Genomic DNA, 23900 nt, shown 5'->3' with positions numbered 1-23900 from the left:
GATGAAAATCTTGTGTGCCTCCGCGTTTTTTCACGGACCCATTGACTTGAATGGGTCCGCGAACTGTTTTCTGTGAAAAAAATAAGACAGGTTATATTCTTTGGACGGACTGGAACCACGGATCACGGACGCGGATGATAAACGGTGCATTAGCCGAGTTTTCAACGGACCCATTGAAAATCAATGGGTCCGTAGAAAATCACGAAAAACTGAACAATGGACACGGAATGAAACAACGGTCGTGTGCATGAGGCCTAATACAGGATGTTTAATGTGCAGTTTTTACTAAGTTAGTTTTGCAAATAAATTCCATCTGTAAATTCTGGTTAGGGCGTGTGTGTTACTCGCTGTAGTCCCGCACCAATCAGCAGAACAAAGGCTGGAGCCCTGCAAATGCTGTACTGCAGCGATGCCTCATGCACCCGACATATGGTGCTCCATACCACACCATGCTGTAGAGATAAGTCAACCTCTGATGGGGTCATACAGGGTCCGACAGGAAAACCTCAGAAAGAAACTGGGGGACTATGGAGGTACGATGTCCATGGAGGTGCCACACTGCTTTCCAGTCAGAATAATACAGTACTGGATAGAAAACTCTAAGGCACATACGGAGGTACAGTAAGGCCCTATGGTGCTGTATTAAAAGGGTTTTCCAGGAATTAAACCATACCTCTCAACCGTCCCGGATCCGATGGGACAGTCCCGGTACGGTGGAGGTATTTCCTGCTCTCTGGCAGCTGTCTCTGTGTCCATCGGCTCCCTGCTCCATCGTTCCTCCCTCTGTCTGAGCTCCACACTGCAGGTCTAGGCAGGGAGCTCCATGTATCATCCTGCTGCTGCTGGGGAACCAGGTGAGTATGGGGAGTTTATTTTTTATTTTATTTTTACTGCCTGTTAAGGGGGCACTTTACTGGGTATAGTACTGTCAGAAGGCACAGCTGGGCATATTACAGTGAGGGGGCACAGCTGGGCATAATACTGTGAATGGAGCACAATTCTGGGCATAATCCTGTGAATGGAGCACAATTCTGGGCATAATCCTGTGAATGGAGCACAAGCTGGGCATAACTACTTATCTGTCATAACTACTGTGAGGGGGCACATATATGTACATAACCTGTGAAGGGGCACAATGTGGGCATAAATACTGTGTGGTGGCATAAGAGGGAATAATTACTATGTTGGGGCATTTAGAGGACTGGGTGGGATTAGGTGTTTAGTTATGTTTTGGGCAGAGTTAGAGGAGTGGTCTAGTGTGGAAAAAATGTGCTACACATGATGTCCCTCTTCCTTCTTTTCAAAAGTTGGGAGGTATGGTTAAACATGGATGGCCTATCCTCAAGATATCTGTTCAGTGGGGTCCAAACTCACGGCACCCCTGCTGATCAGCTGTTTGGAGCAACAGGGAAATTCACGTGCAAGTTTTTATTAACCCCTTAGTGACCACGATATGTGTTTTTACGGCGGTCACTAAGGGGCCTTAGGCTGGGCCGCCACTTTTTTTATAGCGGTCCAGTCTAAGGCCTCTTTCACACGGGAGCTGCGGGAAAATGTGCGGGTGCGTTGCGGGAACACGCACGTTTTTTCCGCGCGAGTGCAAAACATTGTAATGCGTTTTGCACTCGCGTGAGAAAAATCGTGCATGTTTGGTACCCAAACCCGAACTTCTTCACAGAAGTTCGGGCTTGGGATCGGTGTTCTGTAGATTGTATTTTTTTCCCTTATAACATGGTTATAAGAGAAAATAATAGCATTCTGAATACAGAATGCATATTCAAATAGCGCTGGAGGGGTTAAAAAATTTAAATAAATGTAACTCACCTTAATCCACTTGCTTGCGCAGCCCGGCATCTCTTCTATCTGTCTTCTGTGCTGTGTGGAGGAACAGGACCTGTGGTGACGTCACTCCGATCATCACATGATCTTTTACCATGGTGATGGATCATGTGATGACTGGAGTGACGTCACCACAGGTCCTGTTCCTCCACACAGCACAGAAGACAGACAGAAGAGAAGCCAGGTTTCGCAATCAAGTGGACTAAGGTGAGTTAAATTATTTTTTTTAACCCCTCCAGCGCTATTGTACTATGCATTCTGTCTTCAGATAACCATGTTATAAGGGAAAATAATAATGATCGGGTCTCCATCCCGATCGTCTCCTAGCAACCGGGCTGTGAAAAATCGCACCGCATCCGCACTTGCTTGCGATTTTCACGCAACCCCATACATTTCTATGGGGCCTGTGTTACATGAAAAACGCACAAAATAGAGCATGCTGCGATTTTCATGAAACGCATAAGTGACGTGTGAAATTCACCGCTCATGTGAACAGCCCCATAGAAATGAATGGGTCGGGATTCAGTGCGGGTGCACTGCGTTCAAGTCACGCATCGCATCCGCGCGGAATACTCGCCCGTGTGAAAGGGGCCTAAGTGCTGCACGGGTCTCCCATGCAGCGGGGGCCTGGCTCTAACAGCCCGGACCAGCAGGAGCCCTGTCCTGGCTCTAGTAATTTCCAGCAGGCTGAGCCTCTCTGGAGCAGCCTGCTGGTCAATGTTAGGCCTCTTGCACACGAATGATTTTTTTTCCATTTACGTTCCGTTTTTTGCGTTCCATATATGGACTGTATACGAAACCATTCATTTCAATGGATCCGCAAAAAAAAACAGAGGGTACTCCGTATGCCTTCCGTTTCCGTATTTCTGTTCAAAGATAGAACATGTCCAATTATTGTTCACATAACGGATAAAGATAGTACTGTTCTATCAGGAGTCAGCTGTTCCGTTCCGCAAAAAACGGAATGCACATGGACGTCATCTGTATTTTTGTATAGGGATAATGCATTGCATTTTAAAAGCAATCAAAATACGGTCTGTTATAGTCCCCTTGTGGGACTATTAAGTGGTAAAAAAAAAAGAAAGAAAAAAAAAAACACATTAAATTAATACGCTTTTCAATGAAAGAAATTGCAAAAAATATATATATATATATCCCCCGTATATTTGGTATTGCCGCATCTGTAATGACCTGGACTATATAAATAATCCCCTACTGTGAACGCTGTAAAAAAAACAAAAACATTTTTTAAAAGACAGAATTGCTACCGAAAAAATGTAATAACGGGTGATCAAAAAGCACCATTTACTGCAAAATAATACCAATGAAAAATACAAGTCATCCCGCAACTCCATAGGAAGAAAAAGAAAAGGCAGCAATGTATACAAAAAAAAAAAAAAGTAGTAAAAGCTAAAAAAATAAAATATATGTATTTGGCATCACTGTAATCGTACTGACCCAGAGAATAAAGATATTATGTTATTTATACCGAAAAATGAAGGCCGTAAAATTTATAATGCTAAAACGCAGTGGCAGAATTGCTGTTTTTCCCCATCTCCCTCCCAGAAAGAGTAAAAAAAAAAAGGTAATCAGTAAGTTATGTGTACCCCAAAATGGCACCATTAAAAACAACTTGTCCCGCAAAAAACAAGCCCTCAAAGCTATATAGACGGAAAAATGGAAAAGTTAAAGCTCTTGTAACGCGACGCTGAAAAAAGGAAGGAAAACGCTTGGTCAGTAAGGCCCAAAACAGGCTGGTCACTAAGGGGTTAATACAATTTTGGCCAGTGGCAACCCCACGTGTGTCAGGCACGGTCACCACTGACTAGACAGCATCAGCGTGTACAGTGACCTCAACTGACAGTACCCTGCTGTCAATATACGTTTCCAGGAGGAATAATGGAGGAAAGAATACTATCAGGGAAGATGACGGGGCTTCTGAATGGGCTGACAGGGGCACTATCATTGTGAGGCAGTCCTGGCCCAATTCTACTGGAGTACAATGCAGAAGCCACATCCTGCCATACTGCAGTATAACCGCATCAGTGTGGCCATGGGAACATGAACTCATTATTTATCCTGCGGCCCCCACACATGAGAACTCCAGAGAGGGAGCAGCCTGCAGCTAATACAGCAGGTGAGCAGTGACGCAGGCTGTGACGTCATGCCGTTACCTTGCTCCTCTCCTTCCAGGTACCTGACCCTCAGTTCGTCCTCGCTTTTCACCTCTGAGCTGAACTGGCGCCCCCCAGCGGCGCAGGTCACGCGCATCAGCAGCTGCCCCTTTCCCCTGCGATCCAGAGAGCGGGGGAGCTGCCACCAGGCGGCGTGTGCAGCTCGTGTCACCCCACCGCCGCCAGCTAGGACCCTCAAGCCAGCCAGAGCCGCCATGCTGAGTGACGTCACGGGAACGCCGCCGCGGCTTGTCCGCCGTCTCCACAGACACTGCCGCTGTCGGTGTGTTCCCAGAGACTTGTTCATAAAGTTGATTTAAAAAAAAAAAAAAAAAAAGCCGGAGCGGGTTTGAAGATGTGAAGCACAGGTGCGAGAGTTTCTGCAGCTCCAGAGAACAGTATGGGAAGCTGCACTATGGAGTCCTACCTCCACTGCCTCCTTTATGTTCAGAGGTTTTACAAAGCTCTGCCATGTGGTGATGGAGAGGAGACATATGGAGTGCCCAAAGCCCCTTCATTTTGTGCCTTCCCCCCTGTTTTATGTAGTGCAGGATGTTACATGTAAGGCGCTGTTCACATCTGGTTTCAGTCACAGTACCCGAATAATAGCTCTGCATTCTGTCAAAAGCTACGCAATCCGTAAATGAGGCTCCTGCTGACAGGTTTGAGCAGCGCCCAAGTAAAAGATGCTTTTACATCTTGTATTTGAAAATTACCTTTTCCAGTACATACACAAAATATAATTGGTTCCACTCGAACTATCACTGTACCAGAACCTACCCTCTTTTGATAAAATATAACTTTTAAGGACATAAAAAAACCCAATAAATGATAAAGTAAAGGTGGGTTTACACTGCACGGTGTTACAGACGGCTGCTTGTTCCGTGAAGTAGACGCCTGTATTTACACTGACGAAAATATAAACGCAACACTTTCAGTTTTGCTCCCATTTTGCATGAGTTGAACTCACAGATCTGAAACATTTTCTACATACACAAGAGACCCATTACTCTCCAATATTGTTCACAAATCTGTGTTAGTGAGCACTTCTCCTTTGCCGATATGATCCATCCCACCTCACAGGAGTGGCATATCAAGGTGCTGATTGAGTCTGGTTAGTTATAAGATTAGGTGCACTACGGTGACCGTATGGGTAGTACCAGGAGCCAGTGGGCAAATGACATCAGTGTAAGGCTCCGACTCACAGCCCAGCTCCCGCCAGTGTGACTAACCACACATACAATGCGAGGAGGCTTAGAGTCCCATCCATGGCTGGCTGATATGTTGCAGGCCTCACAGGTGCACCAACTGCCCATGGGTGGGACTCTAAGCCTCCTCCCATTGTATGTGTGGTTAGTCACACTGGCGGGAGCTGGGCTGTGAGTTGGACCTGACGCTACTGTAATTTGCCCACTGGCTCCTGGTACTACCCATACGGTACAGGTAGGTTTAGCGTTAGGTCCTGTGCCACTTGATATAAGGATATACTGCCTAATGTCTCATTTTTAACATCAGTGTGAGGGATTGGCCTCATGCCCGCGACTGTTGTGTGTTTTGCGGTCCGCAAATTGCGGATCCACAAAACACGGACAGCCATTAATATAACTGCCGAAATGTGGACAAGAATAGGACATGTTATATTTTTTTGTGGGCCACGGAACGGAGCAATGGATGCGGACAGCACACAGAGTTCTGTCCGCATCTTTTGTAGCCCCATTGAAGTGAATGGGTCCACACCCGAGCCGCCAAAACTGCGGCTCGGATGCGGACCAAAACAACGGCTGTGTGCATGAGGCCTTAGTCAGATGTTACTGTTTGCATCCACCACAGTAGTGCACCTAATCTTATAACTATTTATTCTATATATTATTCTACATCCACATGTTTTACCATCTGGTGTAGGATGTCTCTGTGCCACTTGTGGTCTGCTGTGGGCATCCTCCATTGTATGCATTTTTTGCTGGGGATTGCCCTTAGCAACAGACCACAAGCGCAGTTTCTGCTCCCCCGAGTATAAATGCAGAACTGCATTTGGGGTTGAGCATTTCCTGCCTTTTGAGACCACGTAATTTTGTCATTTCAATTATCTTAGAATTCCGTTATGGATTCCACTACCACGGACCATAACTTATGGTCCGCAGTAGCAGAAGCACGCTGTGCCAGCGTCGCTTTCTCGTCTGTTGACTTCAATGGGACGGCTCTGTAGTATACTATAGGAATGAGCCATTTCATTGAAATGAACTTGACGGCTTAGATGTAATTACACTGCTGCGGCTGTAATGGCGAGCAGATAAACAATGAAGAGGAGGCAGCGCTGTCTTCAAACAGCTGATTGGCGGGAGTGCCGGGTGTCAGACCCCTGCCGATTTGATATTGATGACCTATCCTGAGTAGAGATGAGCAAATTTCAAAACGGATCCGTCCCGTTTTTGTTATGCTGGAGTCCTCTCCTGCGTAGTGTAAACCGGACGGATCCATAGACTTCTATTATGACGGAATGTCTCTAAAGGCATTCCATTATGTATTCCATCATGGAATTGCGTTATGGTCCGTGGTAACTGAATCCATGACGCAATTCAGTAAATAACACAACACGAACCTGCACACAAACTTCTAAATATGAAATTCACTCATGCCTAATCCTGAGGATAGGTCATCAATAAAAAATACCTTGGACAACCTCTTTAATAAATAAACCCTAGTATTTCTATGGGTTCCTCTCTCCTCTAAGTTAGATGCCCATGAACAGGGGTGAATTGGCCATAGAACTTATAGGGAAATTTCCCGGTGGGCTGATGCTCGGGGCTGCCTGAGCCCTCTTCATGGCCGACCAGTGGAAGTTTTTAGGGAATGTATTTTGTGATGGACTGTGGTATTTGGCTCTCTTGGGGTGGTATAATGTGCCACAATATGCTACTGCTGGCCCTGCCTTCCATCAGTTTGGACCCCACTACAAAAAGGGCCACTTTTAGTATTTTTTTCCAGGGCCATTTCAAGTTCCTAGTCCGCCCCTGCCCTACCATAGAGATTTAGTGTTAGGTTCCCATCCGTATTGAGGTCACCTTGTTGGTGGATGGACTCTGATTGTAGATTAGATGGGATGTTAGTGTATATATATATATATATATATATATATATATAGATCCTATATTGTATCTTTGATGCTATGCTTGACTTTCCCTTTACCTATGACTGTGCACCTGTGTACTTGTTTCACTCTGCAGGGTGCACTCATTCTGTATCTGCTTTGCAGTGGATGAAATCTGCAGCATTTACTCTGTGTATTCCAGAAGAAAATGTTACTGTGAAAAATCTGCTGTGAACTTGCCCCATGTTTCACAGCCAGGACAATGTTCACACTAATGAAACCTGAACTGTAAAGTAAAACAAGGAATACCACAGACCCATGTAAAGGGTCTGTTATCCCATCTTAGACAATAGGGGCATATCGCTAGGATATGCCCCCATTGTCTGATAGGTGCAAGTCCTACCTCTGGGACCTGCACCAACAAAGAAGGACGGAGCGGAGAAACTTGAGGAGGGCGCATGCGCAGCCGTCCTCCATTCATTTCTATGGAGCCGCTGCAAATAGCCGAACGCTCTCCCGTTATAGGCTCCGGTACCTTTGCTCTGTAAGTTATAGTAGGCAGTGTCTGCCCTTGTCCTGTGGGCATCTCCTTCTCCTAGGCTGCAGCGCTGGCCAATCGCAGCGCACAGCTCACAGCCTGGGAGGTTTTTTTCTGGGAGGACAAGGGAAGACCCGCCTACTATAACCTAAGGAGCAAAGGTACCGGAGCCTATAACGGGAGAACGGAGCGGCGCCCGGGGATAATAGTAAGTGCAGTGAGATCCCCTGGCGCCGCTCTATATGGCAGCATACTCAGTTCACATAGTTTATACAAGTGAAAGGTCCTCTTTAAGTAGACACACAACACTTTACAATCAGGGACGCCTCATGAAATTTTGTATCAAAGTATAACATTCTGAAAAAAATGGACACAAATTCATGTGTAGCTAAAAAGCTAACAAAACTAAAGCTACACAACACATCCTGGAAATAAAACTCCAAGATGTGTGGTGTTCATGCATGTCATTTATGCCTACCTCTTCAGAAAACCACCAGAACGGAGTATGCCACCCCCAAAAAAAATTATAATCCATAAACAAAGATAGCGATGCTCAACACACCCATGCACTATGTCAACAATCACGAGCATGCTACTACCCTCTAGCTAATAACGTGCACTTGTAACCAACATAAGACCAGCTCCGGTGATTGTAGATAAAATAGTATTTAATATAGAAAACTAAATATATTTCAAATATACGTGTGTGTATGTGCGTGTGTGTATGTATGTGTGTGTGTGTGTGTGTATATATATATATATATCTATATATATATAGATATATATATAATCTATATATATATATATATATATATATATATATATATAAAAAGAGCAGTCTCGGTACCTCTGAGGAACTATATGTGGGGCCCAGACTTTTACGGTTCCTACTGGTTAGGTAAATATAATATAGATTATAAAAAAATATATATATATACACACACACATCTGGAACAATGTACCCCTAAGGCTCCATTCACACGTCCGCAAATGGGTCCGCATCCGTTCCGCAATTTTGCGGAACGGGTGCAGACCCATTCATTCTCTATGGGGCCATAAAATATGCGGACAGCACACAGTGTGCTGTCCGCATACGCATTTCCGTGCTGTGGCTCCGCAAAATATAGAACATGTCCTATTCTTGTCCACAATTGTAGACAAGAATAGGCAGTTCTATTGGGGGGGAGGCCGGGTGTATTGCGGATCCGCAATACACTACGGACGTGTGAATGGACCCTAATAGTCAGATTGTGTCCGTCTTAGTTCATGGTTTTTGTCTTCATATTGGGAGCAAGGTAATTGTCCCGTTATCTGTAAGTCAAGTCGCTAGCTTCTGTGGACAATATTAATGTTCATCAATGCTTGAATATTAATATTGTCCAAAACAACAAGATCAAGCACCGTGATTAACCACCTAAGGCTTCATGCACACAGCCGTTGCACCCTGCTTCACTTAAATGGGTCTGCAATGGGGTTTCTTTCCGTGCCTCTGCACCGCAAAAAAGTAGTGCATGCACTACTTTTTTGCGGTGTGGATAGCGGACCCCACTCAAGTTCATGGGTCTGCGTGCGGCGGCCCTATGGCCGTCACTCTTTCGTGTACATGAGGCTTAAATATGACAGAGGACACATGTACACTCTGATGAGAGGGGAGATACCCGCCTCCTGTATTTGTATAACTTTATAAGAAACATTGGTGGCATAGTGCGCCCCCCTCCCCCCCCCCCCCCAACACCCCAGTATAAGAAACGTTGGTGGCACAGTGCGGCCCCCTCCCCCCCAACACCCCAGTATAAGAAACGTTGGTGGCACAGTGGGAAGTGCCAATGAGGGTTAAAAAATAATAATAAAAATTAACTCACCTCCTCCAGTTGATCGCGTAGCTGCCGGTCTCCTGTTCTTTCTTCAGGACCTGTGGTGACGTCACTGAGCTCATCACATGGTCCATTACCATGGTGATGGATCATGTTATGGATCATGTGATGAGAACAGTGATGTCACCACAGGTCCTGAAGAAAGAACAGGAAACGATCAATTGGAGGAGGTGAGTTAATTATTTTTTTATTTTTTAACCCTCATTGGCACTGCCAACTGCACCACCAATGTTTATTATATGGGGGGGCGCACTGCGCCACCAATGTTTATTATACTGGGGTGTTGGGGGGGGTGCACTGCGCCACCAATGTTTATCATACTGGGGTGTTGGGGGGGGGCGCACTGCGCCACCAATGTTTATCATACTGGGGTGTTGGGGGGGGGGCGCACTGAGCCACCAATGTTTATCATACTGGGGTGTTGGGGGGGCGCACTGCGCCACCAATGTTTGTTATATTGGGGGGGCCCACTGCGCCACCAATGTTTATTATACTGGGGTATTGGGGGGGGCGCACTATGGGCCAGTGCACAGGTGCGGTGATCGGATGGATGTTCTCAGCTGGACACCGGCCGACACTGCGCATGCGCTGGGAGCCTCACCAGCGGTTAGGGTAGGGAAAAAGCACTGGCCCGTACGTAATTTTTCCCTTCCCTAACCGCTGTTGAGGCTCCCGGTGCATGCGCAGTGTCGGCCGGTGTCCAGCTGAGAACATCCATTCGATCGCTGCGCCTGCACACTGGCCCATAGTTTTTCCCTACCCTAACCGCCGGCGAGGCTCCCGGCGCATGTGCACTCTGCTGTGAAATTTCCCTAACCTGTCGTTGTGCGCCTGCACGGCGCTGCACACCTCCTCACGTCATGTCCGGTGCGACCGGAAGTGACGAAGGTAGGGAAATCTCACGAAGTAGGGAAGTATAACATTACACCGGCCTTTGGGGTGTGCGGGCTGGTAACTACTTGGTTGGATAGTCAGCCAGCCTATGCCATGATGCCAGCAACAAGCAGTGTTTGTTTTTGTTTTTTTGGGGGGGGGGGGGCGCCACAAGGTTAGCTCGCACAGGGTGCCTGAACACCTAAGGCCGGCCCTGATACTGGACTGTAGTATTCAGGGTAAATTGCCGTGTTGGCGCTTTTGCAATAAATATATGGGTTTTGGGTTGCAGTTTGGGCACTCAGTCTGTAAAAGATTCGCCACAACTGCTCTATTATTATGTCTCTATGTTGGGCCATTCCTGTATTATTTCTACTAAATTGCTAGCAGTCTGCAGTAAGGGTACAGAGGGGTGGTGACCAGCTGGGTGTGTGTCCCTGCACAGTCTGACAATAGCAGCACTGACTGGATAGAGTGAGACTGTGCAGGTAACACCCCTCTGTACCCTTACTGCAGACTGCTAGCAATTCGTTCAGAACTTTTAGTAGAAATAATACAGGAATGGCACAACATAGAGACATAAGAATAGATGCTCCAGAATTGTTATTACATGGGGAATACAATAAACTATTAAAACAGGCATGTCAGGAGTGGTGACAGGTCCTCTTTAATACTAAGGCTGATGTTTGTAACGCCAGTCTTAGTGTATCTGCCCCTGGTATGATGCATATGCCCTTGGTAGTTAAAGGATTAAAGTAATACGCCTGACAAAATGTCATGGTGGAATTCAGCTATTTAGACATTGACATTTTTGTATGGTCATGAGACACCAATTCTTCCTCCTACTTTCATGTCTGCAACCTTCGGCACTCTAGCTGTTCATGAAACTAGAACACTGCACACTTGCTCAGCTGTTCTCTAAACTCCCACAGAAGTGAATGGACCATGCTGGGAGTTGTAGTTTCACAACAGCTGGAGTGCCAGAGGTTGCTGAACCCCTGTTCTAGTGAATGGAGCAGGTGGTAAGACAATTGCAGTCACATTTAGAAGTCACTACACGTCTTCCCCCACCTCTGTGCTATAGACCAGTGGCCCCCAACCTTTTTTGCACCAGGGACCGTTTTTTTATGCAAGACATTTTTCCTGTGGGTGGGCGGGGTTGGTCATCGGGGAAGGTGATGTAGCGGAGGTTAGTCACACACATAACAAAATACAATATGGCCAACATTGCCAATAACACTTTATAAAGGCCAAATAATACCGCTACACCATAATCTCGTTTAGGCCCCCACTCAGGGACCTACAGGTGATGTCTCCTCTGGCTGGAGTCATTCTTTCCTTTTTTTTTTTCCTCAGTCTTGCACAGATCACGTTTCTTAATCACAACTTTTTTCTGGAAAATTAAACACACCTATTTTAGTATTAATTCCACCTTTTATGCCCCTACTTGGTAAACATTCCCGTTTATTCCCCAGTAGATATAATGCCCCACCAGTAGTGCCCTCTTTACATATAAACTGCCACCCTGTAGTGCCCTCTTTACATATAAACTGCCACCCTGTAGTGCCCTCTTTACATATAAACTGCCACCCTGTAGTGCCCTCTTTACATATAAACTGCCACCCTGTAGTGCTCTCTATACATATAGTCCTCCCCCAGTAGTGGTGTCTTTAAATACAGACTGGCCCCCCAGTAGTGCCTTTTTACAAATAGTGCCCCCAGAAGTGTCCATAAACCAAATAATGAAATAAAAATACTCGCCTTGCTCCACTCCTGCTGTCATTCTTCCATCCTGCTGCTGCCCTGGCTGCCTGCATTACAGCACAGGTGGTCTGCACTGGGTCTCTGCTGGCGTGATGTTGTCATGCCGCAGTTGACCCGACGCATCTGCCACTTTAGCACTGCCTCATAGGCCTCGAGCCTAGCAGCCTTCAGCCTATGTGGCTAAACAGCAGGGCACAGGAACCAATAGTTCCCTTCCCCGCCACTCAACAACAGCGCTCCCCGCGGACCAGTACCAGATGGTCCACGGCCCAGTACTAGTCCTCGGCCCGGTGGTTGGGGACTGCTGCTATAGAGGAAGAAAAGCCAGCCTTCCCAAAGGTTGTTTTAAAGTTAGTGTCCAGTATGTAGGTCAGCAACTTTTGTTGCTCCAGCTGCTGTGAAACTACAACTCCCAGCATGCATACCTGCTTGGCTTTTCTTGTAACTCCCACAGAAGTCGTGGTTTTAGAGCAGCTGCAGTGCCAGAGGTTGCTCTTCCCTGGACTGGTATTTCTTCCCCTTATTTCCATGTAAGATGTAAAAGTCCAGCAATATCTAGAAATCAGAACTACCCCCTTCTGAGTAGGGTGACTGCACAGACAGTGCCATCTAGCTCATCTCCGTTTCTTAAGCTGACCACAAAGAGCACATTTGCAAATTTTAAGTGACAAAAGAATAAACTGCAATGCTCACATTCTAATAAACCACTTGAGAATGTTATCTGACACCAGCTCACATCTGTTCTCCTCTATCAAAGATGAGATCTTGAAGTATGGAGAGAACTGAGCTACCCTCATCATCCTGTAATGCTAGCTCTACTTCTGCTTTCCACACATGTTTTCCTACTGAATCACCTGGGCTAGCTGAAGTCCCTTGGGTTATAGACATTTTTTTAAACACACAAGTTCAAGCTAGGTTATTACATCTTGTGAGAGAACATGAGGAGGGAATGTACTGTCTTCCTATGAAATGTAGACAGACTGAAAAACTGCTATATTCGTCAGTACTCCTATTCAGATGTGGTGCACTCGTCTGCCGCTTGGACAGTGAAGTTAGACGTACTGACCCTGGCTTGATCTGCACAACAATGCTGTCTACCTCAGGTAATAGATGAGTTCTTTCATTATGTAATTCCTGAATGGACAATTCTGACAAGAGCATTTTTAGATAGTAAAAATACTTGCAAGGATACAGCGGCTCACCCTCTAACGGTATGGATAAGGTGCTCACCCTCAGGTCCCACCCTCAGGACCTTAAAGAACAAAATGAGGTATAAGCAATATGAAGGGGCACACTCAAAAGGGAACCACAGTGGTAGCAGAAAAATATGGACTTTATTAGTCTAAAAACATACCCCTAAAAAATGCATATAAAAACATACAAGTAGGCACACTTGTACCTATACAATTCTATACAGATATGGTAGGACTGTTTGCGTGTTAATTTCCCAGTGACATATATAGCGGCGTGCCGGCAATGTCCCAATAGGTGCTAATAATGGACGTGGTAGTAGTGTGGCCGCAACCACAGTGCCTGATGTATATGTTGCACTCGATTCAGTGGCGTGCAGGAAACACGACTGGTGCCAAAAAGAAAGTCAAAGTAGACACAAGTGTATGTGTTGCACTAAATTTGATGCGTGCAGGAACCACAACTAGTGCCGAATATTAAAGGAAGTCCAAGTATTCTGGCGAACACACTTTGCTTCACAGTGAAACAAATGTTTATGTGACTTATACTTTCTTCATATTTCTTATAATGCTCATATATGAATCTGATCTTCAGCCCAAATGTTAGTAAAGAAAAGGTTGAGTTTCTGGACCTGGAGATACAGGTGAAGGGGAATAAATTTAATTGCAGTACGTTTTTCAAGCCAGTGGCCAAAAATAGCTTCATCAGGTTTGCCAGTTGCCATCTTCCACGGTGGCTGCTCAATGTTCCAACGAGCCAGTTCCGTAGACTAAGGCGTAATTGCACGGATGACGGCAAGTTTGATGAGGAAGCCACTGGTTTGAAACAACAATTATTGGAAAGAGATTACCCAGCCCAGGTCATTGATAAATCATTGGAGAAGGTAAGGGGTATGGAAAGAGGAGACTTCTTTTTGGTTAGTCATCCCCAACCACGAGATGAAACATTGAGGATTATCCTTCCCTTTAATTCCCAATATAAGATGATGGAAAAAAGTATTCGGAAGCATTGGGGACTCCTATTGAATGATAAAGTGATAGGTCCTCTGTTGAGTGAAGCACCCAAGATCACGTACACACGGGCCAATAATTTAGCTGGGAAAATAGCCCCGACTGTCAAAGCGAGAAAAGAGAGCCAGAAAAAAGACAACTGGTTAGCAGTGAATGGATTTTTTAAATGTGGCAGATGTGCCAACTGTAGAATTACAAATTTCCCGAAAAACCCCACAAAAGTAGAGTCTACAGTGAATTCTTTCAGTGTAGAGATACAAGAATGCTTGACTTGCGACTCTACAGATGTGATATACTTGTTAGTGTGACTGCAAAAAAACAATATATAGGCAGGACAAAAAGAACACTCAAAAAGAGAGTAGCGGAACATGTGCCAAATATTAGGAAAGGTCTAGAGACCCATTCATTGTCTAAACATTTCAAAATCAAGCACAATTGTGATCCAACTGGTCTGAAATTCACAGCCATTGAGAGGGTAAAAAAAGTGTGGAGAGGAGGAAACCATATTGCACATATGTCGAGGCAGGAATTCCGTAGAATCTTTGAATACGACACAATCATCCCTAGAGGCCTGAATGCCGAGATGGAAGTCTTTGGGTTTCTGTGAGGGGGTGTTGTCCAGCGGGGATGGGACATTGCGGTCTGGCCGACTATCGAAACCGTGATCCCCCCTCCCTAAATGGGAAATTAACACGCAAACAGTCCTACCATAACTGTATAGGTACAAGTGTGCCTACTTGTATGTTTTTATATGCATTTTTTAGGGGTATGTTTTTAGACTAATAAAGTCCATATTTTTCTGCTACCACTGTGGTTCCCTTTTGAGTGTGCCCCTTCATATTGCTTATACCTAATTTTTAGATAGTAAAGCTGCATCAGGACATAGTGGTGATCTAGTTGACCCCAAAAAAAATAAAAAATCACGGAAAATCATCAACTAACATAATAGATGCAAACATTATATGTGGACTAAGGCTACTTTCACACTTGCGGCAGAGTGATCCGGCAAGCAGTTCCGTAGCCGGAACTGCCTGCCGGATCCAGCAAAACGTATGCCAACTGATGGCATTTGTAGTATCCTGATCAGTCAGAAAAATGCATTGAAATGCCGGATCCTTCTTTCTGGTGTCATCCGGCAAAACAGATCCGGCATTTATTCTTTTCAGGACGCGTCTGGCATTTCAGTATTTTGAATACCGGATCCAGCACTAATACATTCCTATGGAAATTCAGGCAAGTCTTCAGTTTTTTGGCCGGAGATAAAACCGTAGCATACTGCAGTTTTATCTTTTGCCTGATCAGTTAAAATGACTGAACTGAAGACATCCTGATGCATCCTGAACGGATTGCTCTCCATTCAGAATGCATTAGGATAAAACCAGATCAGTTCTTTTCCGGTATAGAGCCCCTGTGACGGAACTCGGTGACGGAAAAGAAAAACGCTAGTGTGAAAGTACCCTTAGCCCTCACTCTGATATGATAAAATCTGAGACTCTCAGCCAATATATTTTGATCAAAACACACCTGTACCTGCACGAAGGTGGTCTCAGTCAGGCAGGTCCCATGCTAAACCCACCTATGCCGTTGGGCATTTACATTCAGGAGAGCAGACACATATAGTGTGCTGCTCCCAGTTACCTCTGTGTGCATCAAGCAACCAATGAGAGTAGGAGCACACACACACACACACACACACACCCCTATATGTACCGCCTAATGAATGTCTTATGTGGGATAGGTGGGGCAAAAAGTGCACAAGAATGCTGCTCCCCAGATAATAGGAGCGCATTCACACTTGAAGGTGCAACTCCTTCAAGCACATACATTTATCAAAAATCACAGAATAAGATACAAAACATCCTGCACGTTATGATAACTAAATATGCGGATGTACATGGCAACATTTATAAGGAAAACATCACGGAAAATCATGCAGTAACACAGTAGATGCAAACATTATATATGGACTAAGCCCTTACTCTGATATGATAAAAGTTGAAATTCGAAAAATTAGAATATCGTGTAAAGTTAATTTATTTCAGTAATGCAACTTAAAAGGTGAAACTAATATATGAGATAGACTCATTACATGCAAAGTGAGATATTTCAAGCCTTTATTTGTTATAATTTTAGATAATTATGGCTTATGAAAACCCAAAAGTCACAATTTTGAGGTACCCTTTGCTCAGGGTCTATGGATTAATTAGCTTACTAGAGTGTGACACTTTGGACCTAGAATATTGAACCTTTTCACAAAATTCAAATTTTAAGCTGCATTAAGGCAATTCCTTTTACTTTGCATTAAGGCCTCCTGTACACGAACGCGCGCGCCCCGTGGTCGTGCTGCGGGTCGCAATGCACGAACACTGCCCGTGGGGCAGCGGATCGCGGACCCATTCACTTTAATGGGTCCGCGATCTGGCCGTTCCCAAAAAGATAGGACATGTTCTATCTTTTTGCGGAACGGAAGTACGGGACGAAACCCCACGAAAGCACTCCGTAGTGCTCCCGTAGGGTTCCGTTCCGTGCTTCCGTCTCGCACCATTCCGTATCTCCGGATTTGCGGACCCATTGAAGTGAATGGGCCTGCATCCGTGCATCCACAAAACTTGGACACTGGCCGTGTGCATTCCGTATTTTGCGGAACGGAACATCTGGCCCCTAATAGAACATTCCTATCCTTGTCCATAATGTGGACAATAATAGGACACGTTCTATTTTATTTTAATTTTTTGGCAGAACAGACTTAGGGCTTTTTCAGTGTTTTGTGGGTCATTTTTTAACGGATCCGTTTTTTGCTTCTGTAGTGTTTCTAGGTTCCATTCCGTTTTTTAGTATGGCATATACAGTAATTACATAGAAAAAATTTGGCTGGGCATAACATTTTCAATAGATGGTTCCACAAAAACGGAACAGATACGGAAGAGGAGTACATTCCGTATGAGTTTCTTTTTTTTTTTTCGCGGACCCATTGACTTGAATGGAGCCACGGAACGTGATTTGCGGGCAAGAATAGGACATGTTCTATCTTTGAACGGAACAAATACGGAAACGTAATGCATACGAAATGAATGGTTCCGTATACGGACCAGATACGGAACTTAAAAAACAGCCGGTATACGGAACGCAAAAAAAGTTTGTGTGAATGAGCCCTTATGGAAATGAAATACACAGTCATTTCTGTTTTGTTTTGCGGCCCCATTGAAGTGAATGGTTCCACATACGGGCTGCAAAAAAAATCTAACGGACATAAAATATATGTTCATGTGCATGAGCCCTAGGGGTATGACCACAGAGCCAGGTTTCCTGATGCACTTTTGGAAGCCAAAATCAGAAGTGAATTAAAAAAAAAAAAAAAAAAAAAAAATATGTACTTTACACTTACACTCCTTTAATAATCCACTCCTTATTTTGGCTATCAAAATTGCATCCAACGTGACCATGTGCAAACACCCTAATGCAAACACCATTTGTAGCAGTCATTTACCACTGGGACTAATGGAGAAGATTCACAATAGTCCATAAACTACAAGAAATTGGAGGCCGGTCACTGAGCTGGAGCACGTTAGCACCTTTTAAAGGAGCACGTTAGGGCCTTTAAAGATCTACTCCAAAACACAATGGGCCAGATTTATCATGACTCTGACAGCTCACTCCACTTTAACATATGGCTAAAGTCAGTTTTAGCCAAGTCAGATTTATGATCGGCCCTTTAAGACTGTAATAAATGTGGTTTGACGGTAGCAGTTTATCCGTCAGTAAGCAGTTTTACAAAAGTCGCACGTTTTTATGAAAAAGTCGCACATTTTTATGAAAAAGTCGCATGTTCTATTAAAAATTCTCATAAGATAAGCATGGTCCTCACTGGAGTGAAATTGCGACTTTTTAAATGGTCCCAATAGTAAATCTGTCTAGAGATTCATTTACATAAGAAAACACGCCCACTTTCAGAAAACTGGCAAGCATAGTGCAGAGCAGAAAAAAGTCGCAAATTTTTGCGCAGTTTAAGTGATTGCGCAAAAATGTGCGACTTTTTCACTCCATTATTCTGACTTGAGCTAATGATAAATCTGGCCCAATGGTTTTTGTCTCTCAGAAGCTCAAATGCATCATGTGAGCATGTGGTCCCAAGTCTTGGATCAATTTAAGAGAAACTTACACTTGGAGTAATTGACCCTTCTCCAACACAGGGAGAGCCTGACACCATTGTTTTTTCAAGACATGGAGACTTTTCATTTGTCACTGAATGAGATAAGGTCCTATATGAAACCGCTTAGATGGACCTCGTGGTACAAGGAGGACCTTAAGGACACATTGGGTAAGCTGAAGATCCTATTAAGACAACAACAACCTTTAGGAGATGTCTGGGAGAATGTCTGTCACTATGTAGGCTGTTTTACTTGGGTGGGGGGGGGGGGATATGGGTTAATATTAATGCTGTTTATTGTTTTGTTGTGTTGAAATGTTTCAATAAAAATAAGTAAAAAAATAAATAAATGATTCACAGTAGATGACCTATTATTCCAAGTAGCAAGTGTCACTGAGATCTGCCAATGATCACATTTTCAAGCACCTAGCTCCAATGTGTGGCACGTGGGAGGGGCTTAAAAGCCAGATTGAAAGCAAAGTTTTTGTCGCCACATGAAACCTCAAAAATCAAGGATAAAGTTGTGTGGGATGAATGTGCAATGCTTCCTGTTTACCAGTGTGACAGATATCACCACTTGTTGCAAAATGAGAGGGACAGAATCCTTGCACTGGGAGACCTTTGTTTATCAGATTGCTACGTGCCTAGGCCGAGATGTCAGCACTGTTCAACATTGTGTTTCCTGGTGGTTGGAAAAACAATAAACTGGAATGACCGCAAGACGTGCACAGAGGTGAACCTCTGCACAGACAGATCATCTGATTAGAAGAATAGCAAATAGTGATGCATTGAGTAGTTTAAGTGACATTGCACATCACATCCCAAGCTTAGGGCAACAAACAGTGTCTACACAAACCATCAGAATACATTTCCACAACATTGAGATATGAACCATACGTCCAGCTACAGCTGTTCCATGGACCTCACAGCACCGCTCTCAAAGGATACTATGATACACAGCAAGATGGTAGTGGAGGCTGGAATAGACATCTATTCTCTTCAGCAATAATATACAGTAGCTGGTCCCCTCTAGTTTTCATTTCAGGTACACTAACAGCTTGGAGTTACACTGATTTGGTTGTGGAGCCAGTGGTACAGCCATTTCTCCAAAGTTTTCCAGGAGCATTTTTCCAACAGGAATACGTTAGGTCACATGTTACTATGAGCAGCCTGTATGGTATAAAAGTGGTACAGTGTCTTGCAGTTTCTCCAGACTTATCTCCTATCAAGCACATCTGGGATGTCATTGGTCGGGAATCGCAAAGGGAGCTGCCGGCAATGGATCTTGATGATTTATGGACCCAGGTTTATTTAAAGGGAACCTGTCACCAGTTTTATGGTGTCCTAACTAAGGGCAACATAAATAAGTGACTGATTCTCTTAGCAAAATGCAGGGTCACTTTCTTTAATTGACCCAGTCAATCTGCCAACATCATGTATTTAAAATCTCCAGCTGATAATGATGAGTCCTGAATATTCATGAGGTCCTGACTCTCCCTGCCCACCTGCTGCTGAATAACCGTTTTTTTCCATATGAATCAGCAGCAGGTGGGCAGGGAAGTGGCTACAGCTCTGAATAAAAAAAAAAACGCTGGACTCGCTGACATCACGCTGGACTCAAATCAGCTCATTAGCATGCGGCATCTTTGTGTGTATGTTATGAGGTAACCATCTGTCACACCAGTAAGTGAATACATCTAAGGTACTTTTTAGTAGTTAATGATTGTATATAATTAGTTATATTACAATCAAATATCCACATGACAGGTTCCCTTTAAGGTGACATAACATTCCTCAGACAACCATTAACAACCTCACTGATGGTGTGTAAATGTATATATTTCTGTGCATGGTACGCATACTTGATACTGAATAAATCTAGATGTTTTTAATATTTTGTCTCCATTTTTTATCATTTGCATACCATTAACATGTCAATTGATCCTGTGATTTTCCATAGTTTCACAACGTTTCCTGCTTCATGTTGCAATTTAATTGTTGAGTATATAAAAACATATGGTTTGTATAAAAGATTCATATACACAGTTGGGATCAACTCCAAAGGCATGCTAGATATAAAGTTTTCCTTTAGGGCTCCTTCACATACTGTATTTTCAGCATATTCAGGTTTTGAAGTCTGTAGAAGCCACATGGGAAAAATACATTTACACCCATCCCCCCAAAAAAAATAAAAAAAGATATATATACCTCAAGCTTGCTGGGTTTTGAAAAAAAATAAAAAATCACTGACCATAAAAGCGCAGTAAGCATGCCAGGGACCAAAACACTGTGGCCCACACTTACAGTTGTGTCTGCAACGTAATTTGGGTGTAATTTGTGACAAAATTTGGTGCATCTAATTTTAGGCACATCTATGAAGCATGTAATCCAAAAACTAGGTATTGTGGGCTTTTGGTTATGCACCACAATCAATGTGTACCAGCAAAGATGCAGTGTAATCCATGGGAGTAAGAAGAGTCAATGACAAGGGAGATTGTTCTTAGACTATCTCATCATGGCCATAGACACTTGGTTGGACCAGCCAACCATTTAACCCCTTAAGGACCGGGCTCATTTTCACCTTAAGAACCAGGCAATTTTTTGCAAATCTGACCAGTGTTACTTTATGTGTGAATAACTTTGAAACGCTTTTACGTATCCAGGCCATTCTGAGATTGTTTTTTCGTCACATATTGTACTTCATGACACTGGTAAAATGAAGTTAAAAAAATTATTTTTTTATATATTTTTTTTTTAATACAAAATTTACCAAAAATTAGCAAATTTCAAAGTTTCAATTTCTCTACTTCTATAATACATAGTAATACCTCCAAAAATAGTTATTAATTTACATTCCCCATATGTCTACTTCATGTTTGGATCATTATGGGAATGCCATTTTATTTTTTGGGGGACGTTACAAGGCTTAGAAGTTTAGAAGAAAATCTTGAAATTTTTCAGAAAATTTCTAAAACCCACTTTTTCAGGACCTGTTCAGGTCTGAAGTCACTTTGTGAGGGTTACATAATAGAAACCACCCAATAATGACCCCATTTTACAAGCTACACCCCTCAACGTATTCAAAACAGATTTTACAAACTTTGTTAACCCTTTAGGTGTTCCACAAGAATTAATGGAAACTAGAGATAAAATTAAACTTTTTTTTGGGCAGATTTTTCACTTTAATAATTTTTTTCCCAGTTACAAAGCAAGGGTTAAAAGCCAAACAAAACTCAATTTTTATGGCCCTGATTCTGTAGTTTACAAAAACACCCCATATGTGGTCGTAAACTGCTGTATGGGTGCGTATGACTTTTTGATTGCTTGCTAAAAATGGCTTTCTTTACACCGTTTTTTATATTTTTTTTACAGTATTCACCTGAGGGGTTAGGTCATGTGATATTTTTATAGAGCAGGTTATTACGGACGCAGCGATACCTAATATGTATACTTTTTTATGTAAGTTTTATACAATAACAGCTTTTTTAAAACAAAGAAAAATGATGTTTTAGTGTCTCCATATTCTGAGCCATAGTTTTTTTTGGGCGATGAGGTGACGGTTAGATTGGTACTATTTTGGTGAGCATACGCCTTTTTGATCGCTTGCTGTTGTACTTTTAGTGATGTAAGGTGACAAGAAAATGGTTTATTTAGCAGTTTTTATTTTTTTTACAGTGTCTATCTGAGGGGTTAGGTCATGTGATATGTTTATAGAGCCGGTCAATACAGACACGGTGATACCTAATAGGTCTTTTTTACCAATTTTCTTTTTCATTTATTTGGGGAAAATGCTATTTTTTTTCTTTAAACTTTTAATTTTGGGGGGGAAAACTTTTTTTTTAACTTTTTTTTTAACTTTTTTTTTTTAACTTTATTTTTTGTCCCACTTTGGGACTTCAACTTTTGGGGGTTTGATCCCCTTTACAATGCATTCCAATACTTCTGTATTGGAATGCATTGGCTGTATGAGTAATACAGTGTGTATTACTCGTACAGCTTCCTGCCTGTGAGATTCAGGGGGCTGGATCTCACAGACTCTTCACCGGAAGGCAGCCCCGATGCCTAAGGAAGGCATCGGGCTACCTTCCATGCCATCGGGTCCCCATTACAGCAGCACGGGGACATGATGGCCACTGCACTCGCCCCCTGAACCACCTGGAAACGCAGCAGAGTGCCTGCTGAATGATTTCAGCAGGCACTCTGTTCCGATCACCGCGCGGCATGTGTGCCCAACAGGTTAAAGAGATTCTGTCACCTGGATTTTAGCTACCGAGATCTTCACATCACTACATCATTCTCCACGATTTAGTTTAAAATATACTACTCTTACCCTCCCTTTTGTCATTTAGGGTAAAAATTACCTCTATAAGGAGCCCAAGGGGATATTCCTATGTCCGTTGGAGCCCAGCACCGACCCTCTGTTAATTATTTACTCCTCTTCTTGCTTTTGTTTCCCAGTGCGCTGTAATCTCGCACATGCGCCCTGGTTACACTGGTTCAGGCCCGCACACTGTCCTAGCAGCAGCTTCATTGAAGCAGGAGCGCATGCGCCGGCTGTCTGCGCACTGTCTTCCTTTCCGGATCGAGCGAAGTGCGAGCCGTATCCATTTAGTGGTCTGCAAATCACAGATCCTCAAAATACAGATGAAGTCTGTGTACATCACACACTTTTCGCAGGCTCTATTAAAAAAACATCTATTCTTGTCATCAAAATGAAAAAGAATAGAACATATACAACTCCACACAGTTGACATGCGGGTGCTGTCCGCACTTTTTACTGCCTTAGTCCTCATGCACACGACAGTGCCATTTTTTGTGGTCCGCGAACCACAGGTCTGCAAAAAACTGAAGCAGCCCGTATGCCTTTCGCAATTTGCGGAACTGAACTGGCGGCCGCCAATATAAATGCCTATTCTTGTCCGCAAAGCGCGCACAATAATAGGCCATGTTATATTTTTTTTGCGGGGCCGCGGAACGGAGCAACGTCTGCGGACAGCACACGGAGTGCTGTCCGCATCTTTTGCGGCCACATTGAAGTGAATGGGTCCGCATCCGAGCCGCCAAAACGGAGGCTCGGATGCGGACCCAAACAACGGTCGTGTGCATGAGGCCTTAATGAAATGAATGGGTCTGCGTGAAATCTGCAAAAATGTGGATAGGAAGCGAATCGAAAATACAGTTGTGTAAATGTACCCTAATTGTGCCATAACACAGCCAACCTTAAGAAAACAGCAAGTAAGTAATGAGGTAGTGACCTACATATAAGATTAAAACCACAATTACACTTCTACTTTAACGACTACAGGACCACCGCACACAGGATTGTGTCTTTGTGGCGGCTCTGTTATTCCTCCTGGACGCGCCGGGGCATCATCTCGCGAGACGCGAGATTTCCTGTGAAC

At 43.7% G+C, this 23900-nt stretch overlaps 1 protein-coding gene across 2 annotated transcripts in view; it reads right to left on the bottom strand.

Moving 5' to 3' along the window:
• The window catches only part of AUH (AU RNA binding methylglutaconyl-CoA hydratase), a 295495-nt gene that overhangs the window by 243145 nt on the left and 28450 nt on the right, over window positions 1-23900 (bottom strand). Inside the window, exon 1 of one of the 2 annotated variants that reach the window (XM_044273313.1) lies at window positions 4014-4290. The exons of the other annotated variant lie outside the window; for it this stretch is intronic. Within the exon in view, the coding sequence (XP_044129248.1) occupies window positions 4014-4230 (217 nt within the window). The 5' untranslated portion in view covers window positions 4231-4290. Of the gene's footprint in view, window positions 1-4013; window positions 4291-23900 lie in introns of those variants that run through there. 2 annotated transcript variants of the gene reach the window in all.

This window comes from Bufo gargarizans, chromosome 1 (assembly GCF_014858855.1).
Source record: "Bufo gargarizans isolate SCDJY-AF-19 chromosome 1, ASM1485885v1, whole genome shotgun sequence".
NCBI lineage: Eukaryota > Metazoa > Chordata > Amphibia > Anura > Bufonidae > Bufo > Bufo gargarizans.
Note: the sequence above shows the minus strand (reverse complement) of the source record. Positions and strands in the feature narration are given on the sequence as shown.